The sequence below is a fragment of the Corvus kubaryi genome, unplaced genomic scaffold (genome assembly GCF_017639235.1).
Source record: "Corvus kubaryi isolate FWS band 111438036 unplaced genomic scaffold, C.kubaryi_AGA036_p1.0 37308, whole genome shotgun sequence".
Classification (NCBI taxonomy): domain Eukaryota; kingdom Metazoa; phylum Chordata; class Aves; order Passeriformes; family Corvidae; genus Corvus; species Corvus kubaryi.
In genome coordinates this window covers 22,948,632-22,970,720 of record NW_024581096.1, presented here as the reverse complement: position 1 = coordinate 22,970,720, position 22,089 = coordinate 22,948,632, and the positions used below count along the sequence as shown (strand labels likewise).

The window sequence follows — 22,089 nt, the reverse complement described above, 5'->3', positions numbered from 1 at the left end:
CATCCCTAGTTTAAGGGGCACAATTTACGTATTTTTCATGGTGGAAAGAAAAAGAAGCATTATTTTAAACTCTGCCATAGGACTAAGCATCTAATTATATATTAAGAAGAAAAAAGTTGGATTTGTTTTAAGGATAGTACTGACTTTTAACAGAAGGCAAAAAATTATCAAAGGCCTCCTCACGGTAACTTATTTAATAGAGCTGCTTTTCTGCAATATCCCCACAATTTAATTTCTATTTTATAAATAAGACTTTAATATTGCAATTCCACTTTACTTTGCCGTTTTGGCATTTTATTTTTAAATACAACATTTGAATGCTGGGTCATTCTTTGTAACTCAAAGGTAATAAAACAGCAAAATAGCTCTGAATCAAGAGCATTACTGTTAATCAGTGACTTGGTTATTCAGAATACAATTACATTAATATACAAGTTGCTAATTACTTGTACATTATATTTATATAATTACAAATAGTACCTCATTTATAGCATATATATGTAAGCAAAAATAAGGACACATTCTGGAGAATATGTAGTACTGAACCACACAGTAATCAATTAAATAAATTATATTATACATATATACCTCTCAGATGGAGTATACAATTATTTGGTCCAAAGTCTTGTATCAGAAACTTATTCCTGATTCAGAACAAACATCTTGTTTGAGCTTCCAAATAAAATTCTCTAATTTATTTGAAGAAAATAAGTTGGAGATTTTGAAGTACAGATTTTGTTAAGAATGAATGCATTTAATAAACATGAGATGTGTATTTTTAAGGATTAAACATAATTAAGTATCACAAATACTTGTAAATGGATTTATAAGTAAAGAACAGAGGTGAAATGACAAAGTAGTGTCAAAGCAGATTTTTTTTTCTTTCAAGCTAACATTTTTAGAAGTATGTGGAAGCAATTTCTGAAAGGACAGTATAGCTTTCAAACATCTGATGCAACACATATTCCATGTAACAAATTTAAGAACACCCTCCTACAAAGCAATTTTACATGAACAAAAAAATAAAAATAAGTATGTGGGAGTTTCATTTTTTCTTCTAGCTTGGCAATAGTTAATATCTGCTGGTGAGTAGCTACATTCATTTGTAGATTTCCAAGTGCTTTCCCAAGGTGAGTAAGCATTATTATTTATCCTCATTTTTCAAATGGAAAACCAAAAGATTAAGATACTCCCTCCAGATCACACAGCAAGTAGTAAGCCAAAAATAGAACTAATTTTCCATATGTAACACCCAGTTCTGTATCCACTGGACCACAATGCCTTCCCACAAGCATCAGTCACACCTAATCAGCCACATAGCTGAATTTTGGGCGGCACTTAGACAAAGTTATTTTTTAACTCCTAAATTTAAGACTATGCCTTTTCATTTGCTCCATATGTACAAACTTTTCTGGGTACCCTACTAACATATATTGTGGAACATGGTTTCCATTATGCTTTATGCCAGTTACAAATCTTGTAGGGCACAGCAGAGGCTGTTCCACATGGAAAAAAAAACCATCTTCACAATTAAGCTGAAGAGAAAACTGCAGAACTGCAAAAATATCTCTGCTAATGTGTAGTTGTGGTCAACAACACAAGCAAAGTTATAAGCACACAGAGGAATAGGATACATGTAGGCTGTTTTGTGGCACACTTTCGCCCTTCACCTCCCCACAACAAACCTTCCGAAATTCAATCTGTATATAAAAACATGGGCTTCAGAAGTATAATGAAAACACTGAATACACAGGAAAAAGTTCTCTTGTGATGAAACAGCAAAGGGATAAGACATTTCTTATAGGAAGCTAAAAAAACAAAGAGGGCAGATGGTAAGCTATAAAAATAATAAAACACTATCATATGCTTGTGTTATCTTAACACAAAACTACAAAAACATGATAGAACAGAAGATGTGGCTAACATTGAAAGCTGATTTAAAAGCATCCTCTTTTGCCTGAGTAAAAAATTTTACAAGCATCCTTAAGAGGGTATGGATATACTTACAGAAAGGCAAAACTAAATTATTTGAAAAACAGTGGTAGTTGATCAAAATCTGCCTGAGAACAATGGGCAGAAGACCACCACTGCCCACCATCTGCTGCTATCATAAGTGGTTGCACTATATCTCTTTCATGACAATAACAAGTTAATGTTTCTTATGATGCAGCCATTCCTGAGGTAAGGAAGCTCAGACCAGAGCTTATATGAATGACAAATGCATATAGTTAAAGAATAATTGCTGCTCGCAAAGCAGCAAAAAAGTCCCATGAAGTTCAGTGCATGCCAATAACTATTTGGAAGAACCACTATTTATTTCTCTACTGTAGGATTTTGAAATTCTTAAAACACATGCTAACCTTTCTTGCAAAATGCATACCAGACTAGAGCCATTATACAACCCATTATTGCAACCTTCATGTCCACAGTACTTCTAAGCAGAGATGCTTCAAACAGGAAAAGAATACACTTCAGAGTCAGTCTTAAGATTCATTAAAGTGAAACTACAAACAGCCTAAATGGACAAAGCCACCTAAATCCTAAGAAAGTCTTCCCCTCTAAAGACTATGTCAACGACTTAGAAATAAAATACCATTTAAAGTGTTCTCCCAGTCTGAAAATATCTTTAGTTAAATACTGAGCGAGTTCATGTTTACTATTTCTCAAAGAATTCTCTAAGTCTGTACTCACTTTAAAATTAAATGTATTTATCCCCTGATATGACAGGTCTGCAGCTTGACCTTGACTTTTGACAAAAGCTATTATTTCTTCTTCATGCATCACCACACCAAAGAAGTTCTCAAAGTGTATCTTGGTCAAAAGTTCTTTAGAAGACATGAAACAGAAAACAAGATTATTTACTCCTCCCTTCCTGAACAGTTTCTCAGGAAGCCAAGTAGTAGGGAACAATAAAACATACCACAGGTAGTAACTACTACCATGAAAAAACACTGAACATATTGAACAAAACCTTAGTAAGTAAAGCAGTACCACTTCTACAATTATACCTTGATACCATATGCACAATAATAAATAGCAAGTCTATATTGCTGCACCAAATATTTTTCTAAGTACTTCCCCACTACAACAAGAGTTTCCCCTCATTTGGTACATACACTTTTCATGAGATTTTCATAGTCACCCTTGACCTTTCCCCAAGCTATCCTATTTGGGGCAGGGAAACAAACTTCTCCCCTCAAATGCTACTCAACTCAACCCAAACAGCCACACACTTTTTTCCTCATCCAACTTCTCTCACCAGAGCTCGTATTGACCTGTCAGTTCTCCCTTGCACTAACACTGTTCTGAACCATAAGAGATTTCTTGCTACCAGAGAAATATTTCCTTCTCACAAATCTTATTCATAAAAGCGTGTGTCATTTTACCAGTTAATTATCCTATGCAGCATACTCAGGGCTCTCAACATTTAGGAGAGTAGTTGCTTGTACATTTTTGCCATCTAAAATCCTAATGAGAAAAGAAGAGGTGGTTTAGCTTTTTTTTTCTCATCAGCTGTGTGACAGGTAGGAAGAGATGATCACTCCCTTCTTCGGCTTCTCTCCATTACCATAGTTCTGCTCTCTCTCTTCTCACCATTTCTGCTCAAAATGTTATTTACTGTAGCAGACTATAACCCTCCCTGTCCTTATGTCAGTCATGAGTTCTGCTTTCCATTCCTCCTTTTTCACTTTAAACCCTCCACCTTTTGGGGACAACACCCATTTCCAGTGTTTTCCAGTAACTGCTTCATACTGACAGCCTGTAGTTTTCTCTTGCCTCCTGTTTTTCATTCGCGCTGCATCTTCACATATTTTTCGACCCTGCAAATTATCCATCTGAAACTTAATTGATGCCAGTTGCAGTTTTCTCAAGCACTTAGCTCTGACGTCACTTGCCCGCATGCCATGAGAATCCCCACAGAAGCCTCTGGTGACCTCAGTTACCTGGTTCACTTAAACCTCAAGATGAACCACATGTACCAAGGCAGGAGCACGCACACAGATTTACTACATTTTGCATTCAGTTGGAAGAAGGTTATCCATGAATTACAGGAAAATTTTGTTTTCCCTGGAACAAACTATAATATGCATGCATGCATTTATATGAGGGGGAAATGCACTGTATGTAAACACGAAGATAAAATCAAATGAGCCACAGGACAAAGCATTAAATTGCGCAGTTTCTATTCAAGAATATTTTGGTTTTGTAGGTTTTGCCATTACTGTAAAACCATTCTTGTATTTATGCTTTCTATATTTCTTTTTCAGCAGCTATGAATTTGGAAGTTAAAAGTTTTCTAAAAGCTGTATCCAGTTACAGTGCTGAATGATTTGAATAATAGACTGCTTGACATATTCCAAGATAAGTGGCTGCTACTTTCTTTGATATTAGGGTCATATACTGTACTTATCTATTTTTACTCCATGCTCTCCTTTGCCTAGTAATAAATTAATTTCTTCACTGTTAGTTTGGCATGTGCCCTACAGTTATACTCATTTTCTCTCCCACTGAAGGAAGAAGTTTTCAAAAGTATTTTTAGAATTAGCCATCACAGATTAAATTCAAAATACTATTTTAAGAGGGACATACCCACATAAAGTCTTAAAAGCCAGTTTTATATTTTTATTTTTAGAAAATTACCTGGTGGTGCTGAACTACATGGGATAATAGTTATTTAACTATTTGCACACACTTAAGACTTTTTACAATAGATGGGTATCATTTGAAAGAATGAGTTTTAACCTCAGTATTTAATTTCTGTTGCTTCCTGATGCAGAAAACTCAGCAAAGGACCTCATGTACATCTGCAACTATCAATGGCAATGAGAGCTGAGCTTAGATCTGAAAACGGAATACAGACCAAAATATGTAATCACCATCCAGGCAGAAACAATTAGTTCTTACATGATCTGGGTTTTTTCCAGAGCAAGGAGAATGAGGAAATGTTCCAGCTTCTTTGCTGGTTACCAGACCTCAGTAATACTAAAGAGGCATTTTGCACAGTCACACAGAAGAACTTCTACCCTTCAGCCTCCACCTTCTAGCTCTGTCTATCCAAAAGCTCTATTTCTTTGTAGCTGCCTTCAGAAGAATGGGGAGAAGCAATTTAGCAGATGTACAGTGGCAATCATGAGGAAAGCAACCATGAATATGGCAGTGGAATATGTGTTCATGTACTGCAAACGATGAAAGGAATAAAGACATAGGCAAGCAGGGGTGCCGCAAGCCTCTGGCATTACTGATTGCCATCTTTAATTTATCCTCAAAAGTGGTAATTCTGAAGTAAAGCAAGGATACCAAAGTCATTCTTAAGCTAATCCAGAGCCAGGGAAACATATGACAGCTTGTGTTTTGAGCTGACAAAGCCATAAAATATGGCAAATAGGTGATTGTGGTGTGCAATCACAGAATAACACCACGGTTGTTGTTAAACACAGACTTCCCACCTAACACTGTATGCTGCACTAAAAAATAATATGGAAGAGAATTTCTGGCATTTTCAGACTGTGTGACACATCAACGACTACACATCAGGTGTAGTGACTGCATGTCCATGGATTGTTACTGGCCTGCTTGAAATTTACATTACATGCCAATTTCCTTAGATAAGGGTAATATCCAACGAATTATCTGAAACTCTCCCATTTCAACACCAGATCTTGAAGCCTGTAAACATGAAACTGAATCATAAGCAAAAGTCTTCTATTTCTTGAGTCCTGTCACTCATGTAGCTCCTTTACTTAACAAATATTTGAATGTTGCAAACTACTGCTTCCAAAGGCAGCACAAAGTAGATACCACCAGTTATCAAAGCTGCAGTGTAGGTTCCAGATACCAACCCCACAAGGCGAGGCTAAAAAACACCTGTGACTCTGGTATTTTGTCTGGTCACTTTCATCTATTTTCACAAGGATATGTACCCTATGTTTTACCACTGCAACTTCTATTTGAATTGCAAATATAAATTGGACACACAAAAAATACTAAAACCCAAGTGAAAGAGAACAAACTACTATTCTTTCTCGCAACAAAGAACACCCTCTACCTCCATGAGTTTGCTAACCTTAATTATACCTATAGTTTAGAGATTCCCTAATGGAAAGTGCTACGAAGCACTAACAGAATGAATCATGACACATACTGATACGCCACTGATTGTAAATCTATACCCTTTTTATTCTCACCCAGGGGCTATGTTTCATATACTCATGAAAAAGTACTTCCAAGTAGCAAAATGTCATGATTGGAGGCATATATGGTAAACAAACAGACTTGAGTACTACCAAGTATGTGATGTTCTTGTAGCATATTTTTGATAGTGTAGCAAAACAATTATTTGAAAGACTTCTATAGTTTGGATACTTAATTTCTGAATTCAAGTTTCGTTGAGGCATAGAAAAAGACAACTGGAAAGAGAAGGTTAAAATTCTTGAAGGCATCCTTCTCAGACCTGCATTATTCATACTTTTCTCCACATTTCAGAATGCAATTACAGATCAAAAAATGCTGCCAGTCTTGCAAGTAAACAATAATTTCATAGAAGACTTTTATACGTGAAAGAACTTTAAACAAAACTACTTTAATGATGGCCTCAAAACATGTGAAATGCTTAAACTGACATGCAGCCTCCCACTTTTTAAAGGCTACTTACATCAATGACTGATGAACTCGACAGACTTAATCCCTCTAGGTCTGCTGCTAAACTCGGGGACAAAACAGCTGCTGTAGGAACTGCCACAGGAGTTGTCACAGGACAAACTAGAAGTAAAAGAGCAAGAGATACCTAAACTGAAAAACAATTTAAAATACTGGGAAAGACAATGATTATTTTTTCATTGCACAAAAAAAGGTTTTACATCCTCATCTAACTATTATATTCTTGTATATATGTTTCTAAATAGAAGATTACATTTTCAGGCATATAGCCCCAATACTCAGAATAAGCAATGAAAATACAAATACAACTCATATATGTATTGATCATGTGATTTACTCTAGACGTATTCTCTCCCCCTTTCCCATTTTTCCTCTATTTTATCTTTCAGTTTGATACTGCAAACTATGCAGCACTTTTTCATCTACAGGCTACATGCAAAGTACATGTTAATGCAATTCTGACATGCTGCACCTATAGAAGTAAACTTTGAGAAGGCTACTACAAGTATAGCTAAAAAACAGTGCCAGCTCTATCTTACCCTTCCAAGAGTACCATTTCACACTGTTCTTCAGAAGTGTGATTTTTAGCATCTTAATATAATACTCTAATTGGCACATAGACTTCACAGGCGTTGTACAAGTAAAATCCATTATTACCTGAGAAAATAAGCCCACTTTAACAGAAAACAAGTCCAGACACACAAATTCTCAAAGTAAATGTTTTATATGGTGGTACATTCTAAATTTTGAAACAATTCATCAATTATAAAACAAAACCTTGTAATAGCTGTGCTTAAAAATAACTTGACAGTCTAAGCATTTATTCTGTTAGGAAACTGGTACAATAAAAGAAGAGAATCAATGTTTCAGACATTTAAAATTCATTGAATTAATTTAATTGAATCTACGCCTTGGGAAAAATGAGGCTTTAATAAAGATACTTACAATCATCTAAATCTAAGAGGAACACTTCTTGTTTTTTTGGAGTCTTTCTTTCTTGTGCTGGTTTTTCTTCTTTCTGTCAAAATACATGAATATTTCATCTTTCACCGTATCAGGAAAAGAAAAGCATTTAATACTTTTATAAAGCAAGTGCGGTTTTTTTACTACTCTTATAAAGCAAAATGTATCCATTTTCAGGGTTTGGCATCCAGAGAATTCACCTACTGAGAAAGATTTCTTTATATGATTAAACTGAACCTAAATTCCACAACTGAATTTCTGAAGCCCACATATTCATTTAATATTAATCATTGTTGCTACACAGAAAACATTTGGTGACAAATCAGCTACTTCTGCTGAGACCATTAAAAGAGCTAGCAGCTTTTTTTTTTTTTAAGACAAAAGATTTGGGTACTAACACTTCTCTCTTCATATGCAAATCAGGTCAAAATCTATTCACTAAGAAATATAGTATTATTTGCACTTATCTAGGAGCATGGAATTCTGTCCAATTATCGACTGGGATTTACTTAATTGCTGGAAAACAATAGAAAGTTAATCCTCGTCAAAAAAAAATTCAGTTTTAAGCCTTAAGATGAGTTCTAACAGTAAGAATTGGCACTACCCTAAGTAAAGACTAGAGAAGTAATAATCCCAGTACCTTGACAAACAGAGTATTTCCACAAAATTTGTTTCAATACCTAAATAAAAAGTTCTGAACAAATCTTCTGAGTGTTGGCTATACCTACAGAGCATGTCTAGACAATGGTGATTCAGGAAAGAATTTAGCGTGTTACAGCACAGTATGGACTGCCAAGAGGATGGTTTCGTATAAAGGACTGACCTTGGGATATAGCCAGAACCTCGTGTATCGAACAGTTTTGTCCTCATGTTGTTCCTACCCACTCTAAAGCATCCTTCATTTGTGTCAGTTGAAGAACTCCTTCTATCTTCATCCAATCTGGCTCACTTACCAAACAGGCTTTGCCATTCTCTTAGAAAATATGTTAACTACCTTTAGACCTTAAGACATTGCTCACTACCCAAGCTATTGCAAGTAACTTAAATGTAGTCTTTCCAGGAGTCACACTTTCTAGTTTACCAGTATCCTCTTCAACAGTACGTGACAGCCAAATGCACATACAAATGTAATTGTTTTACCATTTCTAAGAAACTAACAGGTCTAAGTAAATCAGTAAATCTCCTTACGCCCATCTAGGCCATCATTTCTTGAGCATTTTGGACACTCAGGGTACAAATTTCTAGAAGGGCTTGGAGCCAATTCAGCAGCTAGTACCACTTCTTTTAACTGGAACCATAGAATTAAATGACACCTCTTTTCTCAAGGTGCATTTCCTTTCTTCTGGTCTCTCAGCTTCACAGTCAGTTGCAAACAAATAATAAAATGACTTTATATTTTTCTGATTTTGGGAGAAATTCAATGGTTCCCTTCAAAGAACATGAAAGAAACTAGCCAATGTTCTCACTGTTTGAAGCCATTGATGTTAATGACTACGAGGCTCGACCTCAGCCATGATGACATTGCTTATCATGTTCTTCTTTATAAATCCCATGGCTCAAACAGACGGTAGTCACTTATATAATCCCTACAGATATGATTCAGGTATTCTGGGAGAAGAATCACCTTGTGGACTGAAAAAAACAGGAACCACTATTTTAAAAGTTATTTTAAAATCATCATACTTTGATGGTTCTTATCACTATGGTATTTGAGTCTTCTACTACTGCTGATTTATCTGAAACCTAAAACTCCTTTGGACAAAGAAAATACTACAAAACAGCTTTTAAATGGTGCTGAAGTTATACCATTTCTTACACGTTTTGTCCAGAATTAGTGAAGGACTCTTGCAGAACCAACTTTCTTGAATTCCATTCTGCTCACAACTACCAGACTTTTTTCTTATGTTTATTGGCAAGTCATTAAGCTTATTTTGGCTATTTTTGTTTTAAATCTGTGAAATAAGGACGAATAGCGTACTTCATAAGCTACAAGTTCTACTCAAATTACTCATGTCAGAGACACCATTTTGCGACAATCCTTCTCATGAATTCCAAGCCACTTTATAGCATCATTTGGTGAATATTTAGCCCTGAATTTTGGGTTTAGCTGTTATCTCTAGCACTTTCAGTAAAAATTATGTATCACAACTTTTTACCTAAACTAGAAACTCTTCAGAAACCAAAACAGCCTAAAGGAGAACTCAGTTAAACAAAAGGCAAATATATTAAAAATACCCTCAATTTCCAAACTCTTTCACTCTCTGCCCCCACTTATCCACAAGATACAGTTCTACCTTCAACTATGATTAAGGTTCAAAGCTACAGCTTTATATTTGATAAATATTTCCACAGAGATGGGATCTCCCCATCTCCTTTTATTACGCAGCCAATGAAAAGTCTCTAAAAAGTGGCTCAACCCACACAAGAGCCACACAAGGATGAGAATTCTATATGCTTCAGTACAGGTTTCTAAAACATTAGGAGTCACAGCCAAAGAATCCTCTTACTGTTTACTGAAGACAAATAAGATGGGCATTCTAAGTCACAAATAACACCAGTAGTATGCTTCAGTTTGCTTCTTCTGTCACAAGTATAAAAAGTACACAAAGCTTAAGGTGTACTTTTATAAGGTGAAATCCATTCCTGCACTGGTATTACTTTGAATCAACTACTTTGAATAATACATCTTTAAAAATGGGGGAAAAAATCCTTCAAGAGAACTTACTTCTTATACTTCAAAACAAAATAAAATGGTCCACAAATAAGGCACAAGTAAAAAATCCTTGAACCAATGTATGGCAAGGAAAACTTCTCATTGCACACTTTATCAGAAGACTGCATTTAATTGTATCAGCTTACTATTAAGAACAAGCAAGCAAACAACTCCACCAAATAGAAAACAAAAAACCCACAAACCTGACCTTACCATCAGGGAAATGTAAAATCAAGAGCTAATTAAATCAAGATAAAGCTAACGTTAAAGTATGGTCATGTCTTATTTCCAACTTCAGTCGAGTATTCAAGCTTAAGAAAATACCGGGCTACTCATATGTGGTTTTGTGCTATATGTACACAAAACCACACATTTTCATGCTTCTATGTATTTCTACATAAGGGTATGTACATTAATTGTGTGCAATTCTGTACAAAACACCAAAGAAATCTATTTATGTGGGTCTTGCCTATTATAAACATGATTATTTTTTGTTTTTTCAAAGAAAAGAAAATTGATTGGCTATCTATGAACAATAAACAGCCAATGACTGCAGATATTTCTACTGAGTAAAGAAAGCTTTGCATTTGAAATCAAGCCAATAAAAAGGTTCTGACGTGTCTGACATTTCTATGTAACACAATTTTTCATCTTTTTTTTCTTAAAACTAAGCCTACAATATAACCCAAACAGTTTTCTACCAAGAAAGCCCACTATGGGAAAAGCAGAATACTAAACAAAGAAGTTAAGGTATATTCCATCAAACATTTCTCCATTTGCAATTCATCTTGGTAATAGAGATAGAACCTGGTAAATGCATATAGGACTTGAAGCAGGAGATTTCTCTTGCTCAATGCATAATTCATGTGCTCCGCCTGCAAAGTGTGTAAAATGAGAATTTCACACCGCAGCATGAGCCATGGAGATGCAGAGAAAAGGCAGATGAAATCATATTCTGCTGTGCGAATTTTATTTCTTATCCTCCCAATATTTATACAAAACCATCACTGACAATCCAAATGCATTGACAGATCACCCACTGTTTCCATTGTGTTAGCACTTGAAAGGAGATCAGGCAGAAAGATAGACAATTTGTTTTTGTATATTTTTTAAATAGTGGATCAGGTTTTTAACAGCTGAGTGACTGTATTATACTTGTATAAGGAGGTCAACAGTAGCTGATTTTAAAACCTCAGTGTAGAGACACCTACTTATACATGCATCTTTCTCAAATCTGCATTTTGGCTCTACAGTATTTATGCTTACAGTATAATACGTATCTGAACACCTCAAACTATCCATATTTCAAAATTATATAAAAGACTGTAGTACAAGAGACTGACTTTTCTATTCACTGCAGCTCAATTACAGTGAACACAACAGCTTTTTCAAAACAATTTGTCAGGACAAAAACCATTAAAAACATATTCAGGAGAATAATCTGAAGTTTTTGTAGTGTATTTTAATGCCAGTAAGTGCATGGATGTATGTAGAAATTAAGCTCCAATGTGAATGTAATCAAACCTTTTTTATTAAGAAAATTTTGCGGAACATGGCAATGGCACCCAACACAATTTATATATATATCCAATGGTAAACATCACCCAACACATCAGTGATGTAACATAGTTCATAATATGTGGCAAACTGAGAAACCATAAAAATAGAGCTCACTAACCACAACTTCTTTTATTAATATGTACTTCAGAAAATATTTTCAGTTTTACTGAAAAGGAAATCCTAAAGTATAATCTCCCCATATAGACGGTCCAAATTAAGAACACACTCCAGCAGAATAAAATAAGCAATGTCTTTTCTAATGACAAACTATCAGAATAAAACAAGCATTTCTGAGAGCCTGGCAGAAACCATCTGCTTCCTGGGTGGTCTGAAAATAAGTCAGGAAGGCAGCAGAAAAATACATATGTGTAGTTCTTGTAAAATGTACCCTGACACATAAGGGGGTCTATATATAAGACTTTAACAATAATGTTCTTTAAAGTTTGTTAAAAATTGTTTTTTCTTTCCAGCTAGGAAGGGGTTATCTAGGTTATCATCAGTTACCTTCATCTATCATTACAGGGCTCAAAACAGGTTTCTCTCAAAGAAATCTATTAATCTAATCAGCATAGCAATCACCTTTAATAAAAAATACCTGTGATTCTCTTCCCCCACCCCCCTTATCCAATTACATATCTAAAAACAAACAAGTACCAGAAACACCAGAAGTATAAATGCAGGAATCACACATGGTTTAAATGGAAACTAACTTCAAGGTTCCAGGGATTAATATCATACACTGAAACAGTCCTCCTTCTTCAACGACATTAAATAAACTACCCCCTGCCCCTTCACATATGACCATTGCTGTTTACAGGTCATCAGCCATAGCTTGTTGCCCTTATATTAAATGTGCTAATTTCTAAATGAAAGAGAATTTAAGGAACATTTAGCTTCTGCAAAGTGAGCTCTGTGCTATCTTTTCAATAATCTCTTTGCTACTTTTCTTGCTGTCATGCATATAAACCCATTGCTATTTGTTTTAATGTCTTTTGCAGTGTTTAAAAGCTTTGCAATTTTTCCCCTCGATCATTTGACTCTACTCTCATCAAGTCTTCTGTCAACTGTTTAAAAATATTTCTTGTTCCTAACACATTTCTTTTTAGGAACTTCTTAATCAAGTAAGACTTCAGAACTACTGCAACATTCTTTCTCTTCTCTTAAAATCCAAGGCCTTGACAACTTTCCATTGACTTCAACAATTCAATCCCAAGCTTCTTGGACATTCCAGTTCTCATATTCAGTGTATTTGACTTCACACATTCTGCTGTTTGAAAATACAAAAAGCTTCTTTATGCTAGTAGTCCCCACATATCCTGTGAAAGAACCAAACAGTTTAGAGAACTGTAATGAAAGAAATTATGAACAAGGTGTTGACATCCTGAGAAAAATGGAAAAACACTGCAGAGAGAAGATACTATTGTTTGAATATCGTTTTGCAGTGGCTGCTTAGAACTAAGAACATCAGAGTAGGTATTACTTTCTGGTGAAAAAGTATCACGGGCTATGAAAAGGTGCAGTCTGTTACAATTAATTCATGTCCCATCTAGTATCAAAGGAGTTTATTCTGAGAGGATTTTGGTTATATTTTTTGTGCTACCATTTTTTGGCAAGATCCAGTCTGGCTGCTCTAGAAGAAAAATAATTTAGACACAAACGTGTTACCCAATGTGTTACTTGGTCAAGAAACAATGATCAAACCATGGAAACACATCTCCATTTCTCAAATAATACAGCCTCACTTCATCTTTTGTTCTACTTGGTTGGAGAAGGGAATTGATTAAAAGTTAAGGTTACAAATCAAGAGTTCTTAGGCAAACCCATAAAGTTACAAAACAAAGATCATGTACAATATAAGTTCAAGATTTAGAGAAATAGAGAGCCATACCTCCTTAATTAAAGGAAATGCACACTTTAACAGCTTAGTAAAGTAATGGCCTTCCATCTTAATTGGTCAAAACACACCTGTCCACCAGCTTCAAAAATTTCAAGAAATGCAGCAAAGGATGTCTATTTTGATTATTCTGCCACCTATATAGGAGTCCTGACTGAAATGTCTTGGCTTAACTTAAAATGCATTAGCGTTTCACTTAATTTTCAATACCGCATATCAGTATTAAAATGGAAACTTCTGAGCTACAACTCTACCCTTTAAAATTTTTTAAATAAATATATAGAAAGAAATGCATAGGAAGTATTTGATAATAGAAAGATAGTTGTCAGAAATTCTTCCACTCTTCTTCCCAAACACATTCAGCAAAAAGTTCCTCATCTAGTATTTTTAAATGCAATATAGGTAGGTAAACAGTAATCAATTCATGCCAACGGCATTAATAGTTCTATGATGCTAGTTTGAGTATAATGGACTTTTAAGCTTCTTTTCTTTCACTAAGGTAAGCAATTAAATCTTAACTGGCACATGAATGGCTCTGTTGCACATTTTTGCATCCTCACATATTTTTGAAACCAATTTAAAAAAGTATTTGAAAGCTTGCTATTTCATACATGTTTTAAGAAAGCTCACAGATTTTGAAGTAAGAGAACTCTTTATTCCTATCAAACACAGGCAGCAAGTAAAAGTTGACTGCTCATTAGGAATACTAATCCTACTCATCTATATATACACCTCAATGATAGATTCATTAACTGCACTATTCTCAATTCTAAAAGAAAATTTTGAAACTAAGTTAGTATTCCTATTAGAACATCTTCAAATGCTTAAGAAACAATGTACTAACATTTGTTTCTTGGTTTTCTTTCCTCTCAGACCCAGGTACTACAGCTATACTTTAAGATTCCATTTTAATAAAATAACCATCAACATCCATGTATTAAGTTTCACCAGTTCAACAGTAACCTAAAAAAATTAAATTAAAATACAATTAATTTTATGATTAAAGAATAATATACTATTAGAAAAAAATATTGTGTTCTGTGTATTAAAAAATAGTTAGATTATATTCTTCTTCATCTATATGGAGTAAAAATAACATGAAATTATATAAACTGAAACATGAGGTTTTGTTATAAAAATACTCTTACTAGCTTAAACTATCAAACTACTTTTGGACTGGTTGCTCTATGAAAAGTAATATTTTTTTCATAAATTCTTGATCTTTTCAGGTATGCATAAAACTACTATCCATCTTCATGCCCACAGAAGGAAACATGGATAGATGGTTAGATGCATATGTTCATATTTTATAGAGGTTTTAAAAAAACGTATTTTACCTTACTAACCTTATTAGAGGTAGCATTTCTAGATTTTTCAGATTCAGAGTCACTTTTAGAGTCGGATTCTGACTTGGAGCCTGAAGAACATTCTTCCGATGAAGTGTACTCTGTATCAGAGGAACTGGATGTGCTTGTCGTTTTGGAAATCCCCTTTGCTTTCTTTTTAATATCCTCTGAATCACTATATATTTAAAAAAAAATGTTAAGAGACATGTAAAACCATCTAAGGAATCTGCTTAGGCAATATCCGACATCAGCATTTCAAAGTTTTATTAAATGAGTTTTAAGTCATTATTTCTCCACAATAAAAATCTCAGGTATGAATGAAGAAGTAATTTATTTAAGGCTATACAAAATCATTCTATTACACTGCACAATACACCATCCCGTGTAGACTAAATCAACAAAATAGCCAAACAAAATGTGAACATATTAAATATTAAAAATATTATTTGCATGCGTCAAGCTTGTGACATAACAAAAGGGATTGCAGACAACTTTTTAAATAAAGATGCTTTCATACTATTCCATCTATGATAAATAGAATGTTGGTGTAGCATGTTTTTGCAAAGTAATATTGCGTAAAAAAAACCCACCTCAATGAATTCAGTTTATTCCTTTGTTAATTCTTCTAAATAAAACTGCACCACTTAGAAATAAGACCTATAATGTCTACAAATAGTTCAACCCAATAAAGAGTTTATACACAAGAGCTGTATTATATTCCTTCAGTCACACTGAATGCCTTACAGCTTCAGTGACATTGCTCTTCACACAGTTAAGTTCTGCTCACCCTGCCAATGTTGGATTATGTTGGTCTGTGTTAACAGCTACTGAATATTATCTGCCTTGTTCACATCTAATAATACTTTAACTACCAATTAGTAGATTACCCTTTTGTCTCAGGGGGAGTTACTACCACAGGAAATGAAAATTGTTTTCTAATAGTTATCACGGAGGAAAAAAATTAATATTGCATATACAAAAAAACCCCTCTGTTCTTGGATCTGCAGACAACCATTTTATACTTCCAAATCAGGTGTTTCATACACTACCTGATTCAGCTTCCTTCCCAAGACAATAAATTGGTAAATGAAGTGCTTGAAGGTTAACAAGGTCAACAATAATTAAACAAATCTAGACCACTCAACTATTAAGGGTCCCTTTGGAATCATATTAAATTGTTACACATTTTTGCTTAGCTTTAGAAGCAGTACAAAAGAATGTACTACACTGCATCACTGAGATGGCAATGTTTTTAGATGAAAAAAATACAGAGAAGGAGAACTGAAAATCTAACATGACAGAGATCAAAACAATCAGAGCCAAGTCTTCCTCCTCTTAAGAACTTCCTATGACTGAACTGCCTAAATAAAATGTAATCAAAATTATTTAAAATCAATAACATTTAGGCCATGCCTACCCATGTAACTGAAGCCAAAATTACCTGCCTAAATTTTAGCCAAAAGCATGAAGCAGAAAATTTGAAGCTTGCAAAGCTAAAAATGAAACAACAGTACACTTCACAAAAACAGTCTAATGTAGCATATCTGATTGTTAGAACTATGGTGAAAAGCAGGTACTATCAAAATTATGTCTCAATATGACAACATTTAAAAACTTGTTTGAGGTCAATGACTTAGACGAAAATTCCCTAGCATTTAAATTTTCTTCATGACAACAAAATTATCTATATTTCATTCACTGCCATTCATCAGAAGCTGTAGTTGCATTAACAAATAAGTTGCTGTGAACCCATTATATATATGAAGTTTTTTTTCAATAATTTATCTTTAGCCTGTCTTTAAAACTAGATTTGAAGATTAAAAATGTTACTTTACTGCACATCAGCCAGTTTTGATGGGTAATAATTGTTTATCTTACTGCTTAAAATTTCAGATGTTATTCTAATGAAAAGAATTTACTGGTAACTAGCTTTTTAACTTTGCGATGATGAAAAGCTTGTATTAATTTAACCTACAGATTTCATTTGTTCTGAACAGGAAAAACAATATAAATCACTTTTAAAATCATTAAATCCTGACTTAAATTAATAAAGTCATAATTAGGGCATTATGCTGTGTTTGTTATGGAAGTGGCAAGGCGAGCTGCTTTAATTACTGTCTGTAATAAAAGGAGCAGAGTGTGTACTGCACCCCAATCAGCGCTGTCAGCCACGACTGAGCTGAGCTGCAGACTCATCAAGTGAGCTGGCAGCAGACTACAGAGTAAAGGGCGATCATGTCTGCAGAGGCCACTTGCTGACAGCAGTGGAAGAAACAGATTCATACAATCCAAGGTATTAGCCCCAATTACTCAAAATTTTAATGATACTTTAAAACATGATAATGCTGTTGATAATAGGCAATCTTAAAAACGCTAGCACTTAAATATCTTACGACCGTTTCCCTTCACAGCCCTTGCCTCTAATATTTGGATCATAATCTTTTTAATATAACATTATTTAGAAAAATCAATTGTCTTAGTTACATAATGGCAAAGTGTTGAAGGACTTAATTTTAGCTCTCAGCAAAATTGCAGCAAAAGGTAATTAAGTGTTTCACACAACTATTTGATCACTTATTCAGCTTCCCAAGGTTACACCAATTTTCAACAAGCCACCCAAGATTTTACTAAAGTCAGAAATTAATCCAAACATAAGAGTAGTCTGATTAATGAAAATATGAACCAAGTTCATACACTGAGTATTACTAGTATACACTGACATCACTCCTTGGCCAATAAACCTCCAAAATAGCCTAATTAAAGGCTCGGCAGACTGCTAACAGGAAGAGTGCTTTAACACTAGTTTCACAAAAAGTTAAAACCATACAAATGTATACCTACCTTTCATCGACAGCTCTACATGTTTTCTTTGCAGCACTTTCTTTGCTGTCTGATTCACTGTCAGTTGATTCTTCCTTGGGAGAGGAACTCCCACTACTCTCATCAGTGCTGCCTTCCTCTTTATCTTCCTTCTCACTTTCACTGTCAGACCCGCTCCCTGAAATGAAAACAGCCCTTACAATTTTGTTCTAAATATCTTAAATAATTAGTATTTTAGAAATCCAAGTTTGTTTTAAATTAAACAATGGTTTAGTATTTTAAGATCCACTTGCAAGATTTAGTATTATTTACCCTGTGCCAAAAGCAGGCAAGGGAATTACTTTCCCCTTGTATCTACAAAATTTTTAAAATAGTTTAAGTTAAAAACCTGTCCCCTTCAGCCTACTTTTACTATTACTAAGTATTATACTTTTTCAAATTAGAAAGCCAAATAATAAATTAATTGCATGTGGATTCTTCGAAGTTACATAACCCTATTAGGAGCTGGAGATGACCTCAAATTTTCTAGTCTTTACATTCACTTAGCTGCAAAATTATCTTCTCAAACAGCTGCTTAATTAGATAATCTGTTCTTAAATACCCATAGTGACTATGATTGAATCACTGATTTAAACAAATTATTAATCTTCTAATTAATCATATAGTTACCAAATATTCAAATATCTGAAGTGAGTATATGTTCTATTGCTTCAGAAAGCACTAATTTTAGTGATACAATTCTTAAACATTTTTGCGTATTTCCTCAGTTTAGGAACTGGAAGGAAGCAGATCCATATTCAGATTTTAAGATGCCCCTCTTCCATTCAATTAGATGACGATAATTCTTTCAAGTTTCTAATGCTAAACATTTTCTGTGTCTCCCATAATTCTGGGAGAATTATGATCTTTACCACATCTGAAATATACTAACATCTTCTGAAACAGCTGTCTTGGGGAACTACCTATCTGGCAATAAATGGGGGAACAGTTAAGAGAACCTCTGCCTACTGAACTTGATAGGCAGCTGTTACCCTCTTCATCAATACCCCCATTATAATAAACAGAAAACATCAGGTAGAACATCAGAGAAATACTGTAATACATTTTGCTGAATAAAAGATCATGAAAGACTACACAATTAAACAAATCTGGCCATTTATCAGCACAGCAGCACATGCTATCAAAATAATTCCTCGTCACCACCAAATTCCAAAAAACATTTAGGACTTAAGGTTCCCAACAACCAAGCATCTTGGCACTTTTCGTGCAAACAGCTATGTGCCTTCAGTTTTAACTGGAGTAACAAACTCTCCTTACTCATACTAGACTCCAAGGAGGATAAAAATAGCATGCCAGCTTTTTCACCTGGGAAACGAATCAAAGACTAACTTATTTAATACGGTGAATGTAAAATTTCCCCCCAGTTTATTGAGTTTATACACAGCTCTGGCTTTGTTTGCAATTTGTTTTTTCTTTTATGTACCAGACAGTTCTGAAGATACAGTTTTCCAGGCAATGAAAATACAAGTTGCTTTCCAAACACTTACCTGATGAACTGGTACTGGCAGACTCATCTTCCTCCTCTTCTGATTCAGAGTAGAACTTTTCAGGAGGTTTCTCCTTCTTTGGCTTGCCTAGAATTCCAGTCCATTCCTTTGCCTGTAAATAAATTCCAATTCATGTTTACCTTCGCAACTAGCAATACAAAAATATACACACAACACATGAAGAAAAACATTCATAGTAACGGTATTAAGCTGTTGCTAAATAAATCATCTAAGCAAGTCAAGAGAAGCTATTAAACTTCTCTTACTTTGCACAATAAGAGAACTAGAAGTTTGGTATATACTATAAAAGGTGAGATACATCTATTAGATAGTCCAGAAAAAGATTCAGTAAGATAGATTAAAAGCATCAGTAATAATAAATAAATTTCTATGCCAAAAGAACCTGAAGGCTGAGACTTTTATTTCTAGATCCAGCAGACTATGACTAGAATTAAGGTTCAATAGGGCTAGTCACCACCTTTATGATCCCAAATTTTAAGTCGAAAACAGATGTAGACACTGTAGGTAGCCACAGACAAATTATATTTCACTTCCATTGCAATTTGCCAAATAAAAGTAGTTTTTACTATCAAGAGAATGCCAAAATGAGGCAGTATTTCCCCTGGACTTTTTTTCTTTCCATCTACCTCCATGCTACTACAGAAGCAGTGTTAAAATTCAGGACAGGAGAAAAAAGCAAACTGGCAGACAACTCTATCAACAGCATGATACAGGTCTGCCTCATCGACTGATCTGATCTGGAATAACTTCTGAAATAGCTCTAACAGTGACCTGCAAGGCTAAACAGCTCTAGAGGCACACTGGCTTCCTCTTAAACACCAAAAGCTGCTAGGGCTTAAAAAGCCAATATTCTTTTGGATATAAATGACAATTTGCATGTCGAATGCAGCTAAACTCAGCTTCACTCACACAGGCAGTACTAGGGAAACCACAAAATTAATGAAAATGAGATACCCTCCAAAGAATATACTTGCAAAAAAAACCCCAATATGGCTGAAGGATTTTCCTGCTCGTTTTGAGGCTTAAATTGTTGGATGAGGATGTTTTTTACTATGTTGTAGGTGGATGTTATGCCATTTCAGCTATTTCCTGTAATACTTTCTGGTCTTCTGGACAAAAGCACCTTCACACATTCTCTCTTCACACATTCTGCCAACCCTATCATTTATAATCCTCTATTTGAGCTGATTACCTCCAAATTCTTACCATAAATGCTTTTAGAAATTTGTACACAAATACCACTTTTCCTGAAACACATATAAGAAGGCAGACACATAATATTACAGTAATAAGGAGAAATGCTTGTTCTATCAGATTTCTGGCCACTGGCTTCTGTAAGTCAGACCTATTTTTCGGAATTTTCTTTGCTCATTCTGTGTGTAACATCTCATATGCAAATTAATTCATTCTCGATTTACTGAGGAAGTTGGCTCATTACAAGGACTGCATGATTTCTGTGTGTACCTGTTACATTAATGCCGTGCCTCCAGGAGCACCATCAGCACGCTATATACCAATACGTTTACATTTCTCTTACTGATCAACAGCTTTCACTGGTATTCCAGTAGGACTCTGGTACCTGACACATAAATCACAACTCTGGTACCTAAACATGACTTTGCCTCAGAGTTTATGCTACAGTAACACAAAGCTATTGCTAGTAGGGAACGAGCCCTGTGTGTCAACGCATGACTAGTGCACTTACCGATGACATTTTCCTATCATAAACTTTCCTAATCCTCTCCAGATTATCTGAAATGTAAACACTGGTCTCTTCCAAACACTTCAAAACATACATAATCTAATCCCTGTAGCTGCTTTTTGTTGTTTGTATTACCTTTTTCAGGTTTTTTTTGTTTAGCCTTGGATTTGTACTCAAACCAACCTTTTCATTTCTGACTTTGTTAGTCCAGCTACACTCAATTAACATACTGCAGCAGAGTGAAGATAAAAGATATGAAATCCGAAGTGAGATGGAGCTGAAAAAAGCCTATTTAATCCACAAGTGAAGCAGAAGTGGCCTACAGTTTTATCTACTTCTGTCATTGAAAAGAACTAGCATCAAGAAAGTGTCCAGATGCTCCATTTCTAAGACAAAATAAGCAACAGGGATGTTCCCATGCATCAATGGCTTTCAACACAGCCCACAGATAGTATTTAAATACTTGTAGTTGTCAATACTCTGTATTGACAAGTGCCTTCAGCAAAGTTACTTTCAGTGACACTGACGTACCGACTCGGCCACGTCGACGTTTCGGACCGAGGGGTCAGGTGCCACCTCTGGCCAGTCGGACAGCTCCAGGTACCCAGTGGCTCGGCTGTTCAGTGTGTGAGACAAGGTGCCAAGCTGGAAATGATCCCGATCTATTAAAAAAAAGGGGGAAGGGAAGAAATACACAAACACTGTGAGTTCTACCACAAGGAGCAATCTTAATCAGGGCTAAAGGTAATTGCCATTGTATTACCTCAAATGTCATGGAATAAATATAAACTAGGAAGCTCTTCATAGGTCAAAAAACTGATTTCAGCCCATAGATTACAATAATCTCCCCCATAATGGTCAATAAA

General features: G+C 34.9%; 1 protein-coding gene across 4 annotated transcripts in view; it reads right to left on the bottom strand.

Moving 5' to 3' along the window:
- Positions 1-22,089, bottom strand: part of AP3B1 (adaptor related protein complex 3 subunit beta 1) — a 158,328-nt gene that overhangs the window by 49,057 nt on the left and 87,182 nt on the right. For 3 of the 4 annotated variants that reach the window (XM_042028883.1, XM_042028882.1, XM_042028880.1), the window contains exons 17-22: positions 21,755-21,885; positions 19,501-19,612; positions 17,975-18,131; positions 15,125-15,308; positions 7,603-7,675; positions 6,653-6,759 (exon numbers count right to left, since the gene is read on the bottom strand). In XM_042028883.1, the coding sequence (XP_041884817.1) occupies positions 6,653-6,759; positions 7,603-7,675; positions 15,125-15,308; positions 17,975-18,131; positions 19,501-19,612; positions 21,755-21,885 (764 nt within the window). The remainder of the gene's footprint in view (positions 1-6,652; positions 6,760-7,602; positions 7,676-15,124; positions 15,309-17,974; positions 18,132-19,500; positions 19,613-21,754; positions 21,886-22,089) is intronic. The other variant, XM_042028881.1, reaches the window with a different exon arrangement.